The following is a 12,284-nucleotide window of genomic DNA, read 5'->3' as shown; positions in this document are numbered from 1 at the left end:
ACAATCCACCACTGAAATGCAACCACCTCTGGAATGAAATGCAGCAGCTGTTTAGCAGCGCACAGTCATTCTGCACAGCAGTTTGGAGGAGGAAGTAACTACTTGGTTCAACTGAAACCGTTATGGGGGGGAGGTGGATTTGGGGGAGGCAGAATGTGATTATCCAAATTGGAATAGGGCCTGGACACTACAGCTAACACGCCTACTCTTGCAAAGAGTGACTTGGGGTGCTTAGTGGCCATAAGTAGTCAGGACCTCACCAAAAGACAATCCTGCCAGCAGCACAGCACTCCCGCCACCAGAACAAGGGATTGGTTCAATATATGCCCTGATGATCTCCACCAGGGAGAGCTTTATTTTTGAAAAATTAACAGCAGTAAGAGTCTGAGTCCTGTTTTCTTCACAGTCAGGGAGAGCAGGTTTCCAGCCCTGCCCATTCAAACAGAGATTGGCAAAATCAGGAGTTGGTCAACAAACAAACTGCAGGGAGGTTGGGCACAAGTCCTCATTTGTTTGAGGAGAAGTCAGATAAGTGGCTCAAGCCCCTAGCGCTGACCCAGGGTGGGGCATACACAAGGCTTTTGGGGGGAAAACTGCCCGCTGTTATTGCCACTAAAATGCATAGCAAGTCTCAGATGTGCCCCACTGTGCTGAAAACCCTACCCAGAGCGAGCTAAAGGACCCAACGGGAGAGTGGGGAGCGTGCCTGGGGGTGCAGTATGGGAAGGGGACACTGAGAGTTGGGGTATGGAAGGCTAGGCTTGCAAAGCTCTCCACTAGCCTTCTTCATCTCAGCTCCTAACAAAGATGCTTATTATTTATCTACCTCTTATCTCAGCCCTTTTAGCCCAACCATCACGCCTTCTCTCCATCAGCAAGAGCACAGGAGCTGGGGAAGTGCTGCCCTGCCCCACTAAAGGAACACCCCCCTTTGTGCTCACCTTCTCGGTGGTGACATCAGTTTCTGCATCGTGCCGTTTCTGGGTGAAGATGATGTTGAAGACAGCATGTGATCGGCTGCTGGTTTCGTTCATGTTTGTGGCAGCGACCGTCCTGTGGAGGGAAGAGGGCAGGGAGGCATGGAATCCTGCAGCACTATCTCAGAGTACAGAGCTGGTGACATCAGGCAGAGCTTGGTGACTCCGCAAGGCAGGACCGAGAAGAGCGTGAGCAAGTGGGGATCATGCTGGACCACCTCTTAATGCCCAGCTCTGGTTTGGACGCCTCCGTCTCTAAGGAGCTCATGCAAAGCCTGCTGCAGTCAATGAGGGTCTCCCCATTGAATTCAGTGGGCTCTGGGCCATGTCCCACACGCCCAGTCCCACCTCCACAGCTCCCTGGGGGCAAGACTCAGGATTGGCTCCATCATAGGGCAACATGAGGCTAGTGGTCAGCAGTTAGGAGACAAGAAAAAAAAAAACCTGGGTCAGTGAGTGGGTGCTGCAGTATGGCTGCCATGGGTGACAGTAAAATTTCTCTCTTACTGGTACGGGGGGCAGTTCTCCCCTGCCCCCCCGAAGGAGTGGGGGCTTGGGCGGAAGGGACGGGGCTGAGGGCTGTCAGCATTCCCCAGACAGCCCGCCCACGCCGCCTGGGGCTCCAGCGGCGATTTTAAATCGCCGGCCCTGGGGTAGCTGCTCCTTTTGCCCCCCACATCGGCAGCCGGGGGTGGGGGTGGGGGTGGCAAAAAGGACAGGGATGTTACAGCACTGCTGTGGCAGAGCTTTAAGCAGGGTCCTTTTGCTGTGGCAGCGCTTTAATGTCACTGCCCCCTTTGCGCCCCCCCATCCGCAGCTTTCACGCGCTTCCAAGTCAGTGGTACGGGCCGGTACAGGCGGCTACTTTTTACCGGTACGCCGTACCAGCCCGTACCGCCTTACTTTCACACCTGATGGCTGCTCTCTCTGACCCTGTCTGCTTTGTTCTCATTGAGATACAGAGGCAAGAGCACAACGGGGCTCTCACCAGCAGCCCACCTAGCCAGCTCAGGAAAGAAGCCGAGAGATTTCTGAGGCAATTGCGTCTAGGCCCTCCCAGCCAGAAGGCAGGGGCCTAGGATGAGGGGCACGGGCTGGGTGATGTAAAGCAGAGGATTCTCTGAACAGCACTGGGGTGGGGAGGGAAGGAAAGGCAACCAAGGCTGTGCCCCCCTCTCACCTGGCTTTATTCCCAGAGTCCATCAGGTCCTGGATGTCATTGTAGGAAGTGACGGCCAGCTTGGAGAGGTCCTCAACATAGGGACCCAGGAGGGGGTGCTCCCTTACCCTCAGGTTCCCCTTATTCTTGGGGTTCAGCAGGTCCCGCACACGCTCACAATATATCTCCATGTAGCTCACCTAGGGGACAAAGTGCACAAGGTCCGTGTCTGACAATGGGGGAAGGGGCTCCCACACCACACAGGACACAGACCCAGTTCTGTCACCCATCCTGACACACCCAGTGCCTTGCTCTAGGAGCCGCCCCATTCCAGGCAGTGATCGATTGATTTCAATGGCTGTGTCAGTGTGAGTGAGGGCTGAGTCTGGCATAAGGGCCATGAGCAAACCCTGCCCTGCATGCAGCTAGCTTTCCACCGGCCCTGCACGCCACACCCACCAGTCTGCACACGGGGCTATGGAAGAGCGAGTTACTTTGTCTACACACCAGAGTTGCTTAGTTAGCTAAACTGGATTCTAAATAGGTTTGTTACTGAATTATGCTGAACTGATATAAGGCACTTTTAAATCAGTTAGATTGTCACCAACGTAATGATGTTATCTTCGACCCCATGTAGTTAAAGGAGTGCCAGGGAAGGCAGGCCAGGCCTGGGTGACGGTATGTATCCCAACATTGATGTCAGATCCGGGGGTGGGCCTGGAACCAGATGACAGCAGGACTCTCCCATTGTCCCATCCTGATGGCAGGTCCTGGAACCCAAGGGCTGCAGGCCAATGACTGCTGATCCATGAGAACAGCTGTAGTTCATTAGACCCCTCCCTGGACCCAGATGGGAGCCGGTGCAAAGGTACTAGGGCCTGTGAGTGACAGAGCAAGGAAGGCAGGCCTCCTCAAGGGCTGGAGCCCGGAGCTGCAGATAGTATTACATGGGAGCTCCTCTTTGGTCAATAAGCAGGGTAATTGACTCAGGGCAGGAGCAGGGCAGGCGCATGCAGCGGTGCTGGCAACGGCCCACCTTAACTTATCATCACTGTCTCCTCAATAGGCGCTCTCCCCGGCAGAATGCCCCGCTGACAGCGGGAAGGGCTCCGTACCTCCACAGAATAGGACATGTTGTCATTCGTGGTGTCGTTGATTCGGGAGAAGAGGTCCTCGCACAGCTGCAGCAGACAAGGAGAGAAGGAGACATGGCTGCTTACATCCCCCATAATGCAGCCAGAGCCATGGGGGCGGGGGACACCAGGGAAACAAGGATTCTTCCTTGTACCCCAGAAATGGGAGCAGCAGAAAGGCAGGCAGGCAGGCAGGAGGGGAGCCTGTTCTCTGTGCTCACTCACAACTATTCTGAGTGACTCTGAGCGACATGTAGAGTAAGTGGCACAGTCAAAGGCACTACCAGGACCGTGCATTTAAACTGCTTCAGCTCAGGGATGAATCAGACCTTCGTGGCCAGGTTAATGTGTGGGAGAACTCCCCTGCCTTGCGTGGAGTCACAGCAGGGATCAGTCCGGCCAAAGCCTGCACTCGCTCACAGCCACTGGCTCTCGCAGGGCTGGACAGATGTATATAAGGACACAGTACAGTAACTCCTCGATTAACATTGTAGTTATGTTCCTGAAAAATGTGACTTTAAGCAAAACGATGTTAAGCGAATCCAATTTCCCCATAAGAATTAATGTAAATGGGGGGGGGGTTAGGTTCCAGGGAAATTTTTTTCATCAGATACACAGTGATGATGATTGTGAAGCTTGGTTGAGGTGGTGAAGTCAGAGGGTGGGATATTTCCCAGGGAATGCCTTACTGCTAAATGATGAACTAGCAATCACCTGAGCACGCAAGGGTTAACTCACTGTTGTTAATGTAGCCTCATACTCTACAAGGCAGCACGAATGGAGGGAGGGGAGACAGCATGGCAGACAGAGACAGAGACACACACCGTGTGTGAGAGAGACAGAGATGCGCAATGCCCCTTTAAGAATGCTGACCCCACTCTAAGTACAGTGCCTTTTTAAGTAGATCAGCAAGTTGAGACAGAAGCTGCTGCCAGGAAGCTCCCCTCCATCCTGAGCCCAGTCGTGTCGTTCCCCCCGACTCTATGGAAATGGAGTAAGCAGGGTGCAGGAGCAGGGGGAGAGGGACACCCTGACATTAGCCCCCCCTCTACTCCCACCCTGCACAGCACGCAGGAGGCACCGGGAAGCAGCTCCAAGGCAGAGGGCAGGCAGGAGCAGCACATGGCAGTGCAGGGAGGACAGCTGAACTCCCAGCAATTGACAGCCTGCTGGGCAGCTACCACACAGGGAACTTAGGGGAACGGGGAACTAATGCGGGGCTGCTGGTACACCCTGGTTCCAAGCTCCCACCAGCTAGCTCCAACGGGCTGCTCTTCCTGCAAGCAGTGGACAAAGCAGGTGGCTGCCAAATGACTTTATAAGGGAGCATTGCACAACTTTAAACAAGCATGTTCTCTAATTGATCAGCAACGTAACAACGAAACAATGTTAACCAGGACGACTTTAACTGAGGAGTTACTGTATGACTCAGTCATTCAGCCCAAAAGTTTCCCAGCCACTCAGGCATCTCCGCTTAGAGCCTCCACCTGCCTCACCTCTAGGTTCTGTGGACTGATGCTTTTACTGCCCCCTTCCCATTCATGGCAGGTCTGGGATCTCCCTTGCTCTGCCCTGACCCTTTCCAGGAGCCCTAAAGGTGACTCCCCAGATGGCCTCCAAGCAGCTCGTGCCCTCTGCACTGATTCCCATCCCGGGCTCCTTGCTTCACATCCCCTCCCATCTGTAACTTTCCAGCTGCCCTGAGCGGGAGAGAATCCAGGAGAACAGGAGCCATTCTTCCTCCCAGCCCTGCCCTTTGTCAAGTTCCAGGCAGCCAGTTCTGTGTCATTTTCCCATCTAGTTGGTAGCTCCTGTGCTTGCCAGTGCCACAGCCATGTTCACTCCTCAGTCCTTGCTGCCATCATCCTGCCCTCTCCCGGCAAGTAACTGCTCCTTGTCTCCTTACTGGCACTCAGCAGCTATCAGTGCCCCACATGCAGGGAGCAACAGCCTTTCACCCCATGAGAACCATTCATCCACCCTGCCCTCCACTCCCCAGCAGCCTCCTTCTTCCCCCCCTGCCCCGCCCCAGCTATGGGTACTCTTTGTTCACAGCCAGCAGCGTGCTCTCCCCGGCGTGGTGATAGCCTCTGTTACCTGCGGGATGATGCCTTGCTGATCCTTCTCCTGCCTCCCCATCATGGTGTAGGATTTGCCAGCACCTGTCTGCCCATAGGCAAAGATACAGACGTTATAGCCCTCGAAGGCATGCTGCAACATTTCCTCCCCGATGTCCTGGTACACCTGCTTCTGAGATGCATAATTGATGTCTTCGGGCTGCGGAGAGGAGAAACCAGAGACAGAGGTCAGAAGAGAGGGAAGGTGTGAAAGAGAAAGTGGAAGGAAAGAAAACAAGAAAAATGGGAAACATCTGGGCCTCATTCTTCTCTCATTTGCACTGGTTTTACCTGGGTGCAATTCCATTCACCCCAAAGTTACTCCTGTCCCACCCTAGTGCAAGTCAGAGGAGAATCTGAGCGTACATTATTTTCTCATACTACTTGTTGCTGAGTCACTCATGTATCAAGACCAGACACACACTGGGGCATCCCTGGCAATGTTTCACCAACTGGGGAGGGGATCCTTTAACTTCCACGGTGTAGGGCCACCAAGGAAAACCTCTCAGCACCAGTCCCTTGCTGGCACTCCAATGCTGACACTGAGAGCTCTTGGCTTCCTGATCAAGGTACAGATAATGTGAATGGGGATGAGGGGGCTGTTCTGATGCTCTTGGGGAATTGCTGGACAAGACTCCACCTCCCTAAAATTGTGACACACCTGTCTGAGGATCTGAAAAGCTGCCGAGCTCTGGGCTACCTCAGAGAGGGGGCTGCCAGCAGGGCATTCTCCACAAGAACCCCTAGACTTTCCCATTCAGACCTCTCTGGCTCTCAAAGAGCCTGAGCACAGTGCAAAGCCCCATCTTTTTGGGCAGTGTTATGGGGCATCCACCCCACACTGGCCAGTAATAGAGCCCTAGGGAGGCTGTGCGAAAAGCAGCCAATCGGAAAGGGGCTGTGAGGAGCAGCCAATCAGGGCCCAGCAGGTCCCTACAAAAAGAGCCTCAGGGCAGAGCAGGGCTTAGTAGCTCCCTGAAGCTTGAGGAGGGAGGAGTGTGTCTGGAATAGGCTATAACCCAATAGTATCCTGGACAGAGCAGTGCAGGTAGGAACCCAAGGAGAAGAGAAGGAGCTCCGGCAGGCTGCTGAGGCTAGAAAGGTCTGTGGCCATGGGGAAGTGGCCCAAGGAAATGCAGCGATAGCAGAGGCAAAAGAATGCAGTAAGTGACTGAAGTTCAGAGGGTCCTTAGGCTGGGACCTGGAGCAGTGGGCCCGGGTCCCCCCTACCACTCACCACTGGGGAAGGGGCAGGACAATTGAGGAGCTAAACCTCCCCTGGAAGGGGGGAACATAGATAGTGACATGGCAAGAGGGCTGAGCCATGAAGTGGATGCTGTGGTTCCAGAGGAGTTGCAGGTGGACTGTGGAGAAGAAGTGACAGGGTGCAGAAGGCAGACAGGAGTGTTGGCCTTGAGCTCATCCCTGGAGTGACTGGGGGAGGTGCCAGTCTGGCTGGCAGTGAGTGACAGGCAGGCATTTGGGAAGGGGTAAGATTTGTATTTGGGAGTTTAGGGTGGGGGAGATGGAAATTGCACTGCTGAGGAAGCTGTTGGCTTGCTGCAGCCTAGCTGTGTCGGGTTGGATTGCATTGGTACCTATGCCTTGGGTGCCTTGAGCCTTTTCTGAGTTAGATGATTGAAATTGAAATAGATTGTTAAATAAGGGACTTGGCTCCAGCTGATGTGTCCTGGTAAAAAGCTTTCTCAGAAATGCTATCTGGTTTCTACCTCCAGTACAACCCATGACAGCGACAAGGCTGGAAGGAATGAACACATTTGAGGCTCTTTAGTGCCCACTGAGCACAGGGGACACAGAGGAGCCAGGAACACAGCTGTGCAAATAATTGACAACACCTAATCAGATTTCACAGCTAGTTGTGTGTGAATCATCTGGAAGCAGACTGTTACTATGTCTCAGGTTGGTCTGTTATGTGGAATTACTGAAACACTTGACATGAATTACTTTCAACCTGTAGATTGTTTGGGAGCATTTTTGTTGCAAGTAATGAAAATTCAAGCTGGGATGGGTCATCTATATTCCTACTTCATGCTGTGATTGGTCCCCATGTTTCTGCTCTCTGAGTGGAGGAATGGAATGGATAGATGCCAATTTCCTGGAAGCAATGCTCCTAGACAGCCAGTAAAAAATGAGCTTTCAGCCACTAGTGAATACCCCTGCCAGTGAACTGCTTGGCTAAAACGATTGTGGAAAGCAGGTGCACAAAGGGCACAAACACAGCTGAAGAACAATTATTTAGTGAATGTATTCATGGCACAGGACTTTTCACTGCATTCCCTTGGCCCCAGCTGTGTGGCTGGGCTACATTGTCATGGGATTACCACAGATCGGTTTTTGTTTTTGTTTTTTGCTTAGATCAGCAGTTCTCTACCTTCTCCACCATGTGACCTGGGTCACAACAGAAAACAGTATCGGGATGTTGCTGCTACCCATAGTTCTGGGAACCTGCTCCCATCTAGCCATAATGAAAGGGCTTGTGTCCCCACCCTTGGACCTGTTTGCAAACCCGTGGCTGGAAGGGGGAATGCATGAAAAGGGCGACCAGCTCTGGTGCGCCACCTAGTGGTTGATTTGGGACCAGATCAGCTGAGTCACCTCATAAGGAGGTGAACCCAAAAGCGTAATGGTCAAGCAGACTGCCCCCCTCTTCCACAGCTGGTACTCATCTAGTCCTTATATCAAAACCTTTGGATGACTCCATCCCATCTAACCCCAGCTTTTTAACAAAAACTCCCCATTGCAAGAGGGCCTCAGGGCAGGGAAATCCACCTGGAACAGCAGGCTTCCACTTACCGTGGTGTGAGACCAATAGGAATAGTCAAAGCTGAAGCTTTTGGGCATCTCTTTGGGCTGCTTTGGGTTAACGATGGCTAGAAAGAAACAGATAGATACAAACGTGCTGTAGAACGAGCCGTCAGCATTTGGCCACCCTCATTAGCAATCAAACCTTCCTGAAGACACCTGCCATAAAGAACTGGAAATGAACAGCACAGCAGGTCACGGAGATGGATCTTGCTCACCTCTAGATCACTGGCTTACATCAGCATTGGAAGGCTGCTGCTGCCATCTGATGGCTGGGTATGCTTAAAGGAGTTGATGGTCTCAGTCCAGTTCTCAGTGTCCACATGACAAAACTGCCATCAAATCCCTTGTTGGCACTCTCCGCAGAGGGGGCAGGCACTGAACAGGCATGGAAACTGGACCACCTTTCCCCCTACAGATGGTCTCTACTAGCAAGGAGTGAGATGCAGGGGAAAGGCAGGCAAATAGACAGCCCAGTCTTCATCCGACTAGACTACATTACATGCTTGCCTCTTTTCCAAGGTAGACACTCAGAAGGGAGGCAATATAGGCTGCTGAGTCACAAGGAGAAAAAGCCTGGGTGTTCTTGGCTGTCTAGTTTGTTTCAAGTGCAATAGGACTGGGGGTGGGAAGAGCTAAGATTTATTTTGATAGTAGGGAAATAATGAGGTAATCATATATAATCCAGTAATGGGGCATCATTTCAACCAGGAGTCCTTCTCAGGACAAGGTTTATTAATATGTAATGGCTTCACTTAGCAAAGGCTTAGATGGTAGTATCTGCAGCTCCAGCAGGTATGGGATCTTTCCCTGAAGCTGTGGCTGAGAAGAGGGGGTGGGGACCGGCTAGAGCCAGACCTCCATAAGCAGTCTGATGCAACTCCCGTGCAGGATGTCCACACCCTGCCAGTTGGACCGGGGAAAGTGCTGGCATATACTGGGCTGCAGATGCATGGAAATACAAATACTGCCTCCTGCTGTGAATTTCCAAGGTGCAGCCCAGAAATGCCACAAAGAGCCCATGTAGCCTGGTCCCTCCAAATACGCCCAGAACCCTTTATTCATCTTGTACTGCACAAAGGCCTGCAGATCACAGCAGCCACCTGGCTGACCAGAACTGCCTCCAGAGTCCATAACAGCTGCTTATGAGCTGGCCAGAGCTGTGGCTGTAGAGCAATGCAAACACCAGCTGCGCCACTGGTGCTGGGCATGCTGCTACAGAGCATTCCCTCCCACATGCCCCTGTCAGCCAATGGAGCAAGAAAACAAGCCCATGGCTCCTGGGTGGGTGGGTGGAGCACTATGGTCCCAGCAGCATGGAGAAGTCTAAAGGACACTGGTGTGATCTGGGCTCCTCAGAGTCACCCTACACTGACAGGATAGGAGCCCACCTTTAACCCTTTGCCATCAGCCACTACAGACTGAGCTTTGAGGCCACCCTGCCCTTTCCTGCTGGAACCTCCCAGGCAGCAATGAGAATTTTCCTCCAGGGCAGATTGGAAGAGGCCCTGGGGATTTTTCGCCTTCCTCTGTTAGCATGGGGCACGGGTCACTTGTTGGAGGATTCTCTGCTCCTTGAAGTCTTTAAACCATGATTTGAGGACTTCAATAGCTCAGACATAGGTGAGAGGTTTTTTGCAGGAGTGGGTGGGTGAGATTCTGTGGCCTGCGTTGTGCAGGAGGTTGGACTAGATGATCATAATGGTCCCTTCTGACCTTAGTATCTATGAATACCACTCCCTGCTCTCAGCCCGGGGAGGAGCTGTTCACCCCAGACCTGGATGTGACCCCCCAAGCTGTTAAACTTCATTAACCAATAAAAAAGGCAGAGTGGGGGAATGCATCCATCACCAGGGACAGCCATGGAGCCAGCTCTGCTGAGTCATCTGTCTGTCAGGGACAGTAAATCACATACCATCCTCAATGTAAACCAGCCACCCTTCCCTGCACACCATGCAGTGGCCACGACTCATCACCTTCTCAGCCTTCCTACCCGGTTCTGGCTTCCCACAGCCCAGTAACCTGCCCTACCCATTGTGTGTGTCACCAGTGCTATGATCACTCCTGCACATCACTTCGATGCAGCTAGCAGGGCGTCTCAGCCCCAGCAGCCGTAGGGCCCCTTCCAGCTTCCAAACAACCAGCGAGGGGACCAAAGGACTATTGACACTTTCCTCCCTGGGACTGTCCCCATCGTGAACTGCAGGAAGGCACCGAAATCCAGGTCAGGCTGTTCACCTTCCTACCTTCACCCTGCATGCACACCGACTGAGCTGGCACTAACACAGTCTGTGCCAGATCCTGCTGCTTTACTCATACACGCTTTCCCACTAACATCAGGGGACTACTCCAGGACTACAACCAGACATTTCCATGGTTTGCATCACCATTGTACCCAAGCGCCTCCTGAGCCAGCACAAAGATCAAGGAATCGCTCTCCCCCGCCCTGCCCCCAACAGCAGGGGCTGGCCTTTATCTAATGATGCTGTGGGAATGCTGGTTGAAGTACATGTTACAGATAGCTCCAAAGTCAGCATGATCCATGGCCATCCTGATCTCTCTGGGAAGTGAGCTTCATAGCCACATGGAGATTCCTGGCCTGCCCCTGAGAAAGGCCTGCTGTGTGTGCACGTGGGATTTCCCTCTGGAGACTGGCAGGGCTATTGGCTGGACAGAGGGAGGCTGTCATGGAGGGTCATCATTACACAGGATGGGGCAGTCCCCCAAGCCACTTTGCCCAGGGCCATGGAGCGCTCTCAAGAGGAGTTTGACTTGCTATTTAGTGGCAAACCATTGCAGAGAGTGTGGTGGAGTCTTGGAGCAAAGCCTGCCTCACTGAGTACACGCTTGGCTGTGTTCCAAACTGGCTGCAGTTATTCTGAGGTCAGCGGTTGCATACCTAGGCATGGAGGACCCCAGTCACCAGGCTCAGAGGGTGTGACTGCGTGGATCACCAAGGCCAGCTCTGCATCTGGCAGGAGGAGGAGGCAGAAGTCTCCCTGTCAGCTGCAGCTAGGGTAGGCTGGATTTTGCTGCTGGGGCATCCAGAAGCAAAGATGAATCAAGTGGATACCCAGGCCACAGACTGACTTAGTGGTTATGGGGGGAGCAGGGTGTTTAAAAGTGCTCCCCCCCTCAGTCAGCCCACGCTTCGGCTTCAGCCACCTGCTGAGCTCAAGCAGACCGCTGGGCAATGGTGCTGTCAGTGTCTGATGCAGAGGGGATGCCCTGCTGGCAGTTTAGTCCACGCTGACTCTCACTCTCCCCTAGGGGCTACCTAGAGAGGCTGAACTGGGCAGGGGAGAGGATGGATCGTCCTGGGACTCCACAGCTGAGCTCTCCTACTGCCGCCACTAGCAGGGCCCCATGAGATTAACACGTTGTGTTGAACTGCAGGAAAAAAAAGGAATCCACCTTCCCCTCCTCTCCCCCCCCCCCCCCGCCTGAAAAGGACTTTTCCATGGAAATCAGAAAATGCATCATTTCTTTTTCCATCCCCCCTCCCCCCAACGTCTATTAGATATTAAGAATCACGTGAGCTCAGAGAGACACGTCAGCAGCGAGCATGCGCGAAATGACCACAAGATCAGTTACTCAGCAAGTTTAGGCGACTTTCAAATGACCTCCCAGAAGAAGCCGCCAGCACAGAGTAGGAGATACAGGCAGCTCGCGTGCCAAGCGAATCAGAGGGGTTCAGCTGGCTTCATTGTTTTAGAGAGGGTTGGCTCATCGGATCACAGAGCAAAAAGATAGGGAGGAGAAGGAGGGTACGCATGCTACACAAAGAGCCACAAAGGAAAGCGGTGACAACAGCCCTGATAAAGACGGGGGGAATGGGCAATGCAGAGAAGGCTGGATTGTGCCCATGGCACCCCCAGGAGCATTGAAGGGGGAGCACAGGTGCCGTGCCGGAGTCCCAGGGGAATTGCAGGGAGTCGTTCCTACCCAGAGCACAGACCTAGCAGCTGCCCCAGGTTGTTGCAGAGGCAGGAAGAGGGACACCTCTGCACAGTCACCTTGCTCCAGTTCAGCCAGCCAGCACCCCACAAGCAACAGGCCTGTGTTCCAGACACAC

At 53.2% G+C, this 12,284-nt stretch overlaps 1 protein-coding gene across 1 annotated transcript in view; it reads right to left on the bottom strand.

Annotated features, from left to right (window-relative positions):
* KIF1A (kinesin family member 1A) overlaps positions 1 to 12,284 on the bottom strand; it is a 218,167-nt gene that overhangs the window by 137,253 nt on the left and 68,630 nt on the right. Inside the window, 5 exon segments of the mRNA XM_043522362.1 lie at positions 942 to 1,053; positions 2,158 to 2,336; positions 3,252 to 3,317; positions 5,367 to 5,546; positions 8,201 to 8,277. Coding sequence (XP_043378297.1) covers positions 942 to 1,053; positions 2,158 to 2,336; positions 3,252 to 3,317; positions 5,367 to 5,546; positions 8,201 to 8,277 — 614 coding nt within the window.

The sequence above is a fragment of the Chelonia mydas genome, chromosome 9 (genome assembly GCF_015237465.2).
Source record: "Chelonia mydas isolate rCheMyd1 chromosome 9, rCheMyd1.pri.v2, whole genome shotgun sequence".
Classification (NCBI taxonomy): Eukaryota; Metazoa; Chordata; order Testudines; family Cheloniidae; genus Chelonia; species Chelonia mydas.
This window is presented reverse-complemented; position numbering and strand designations above follow the sequence as displayed.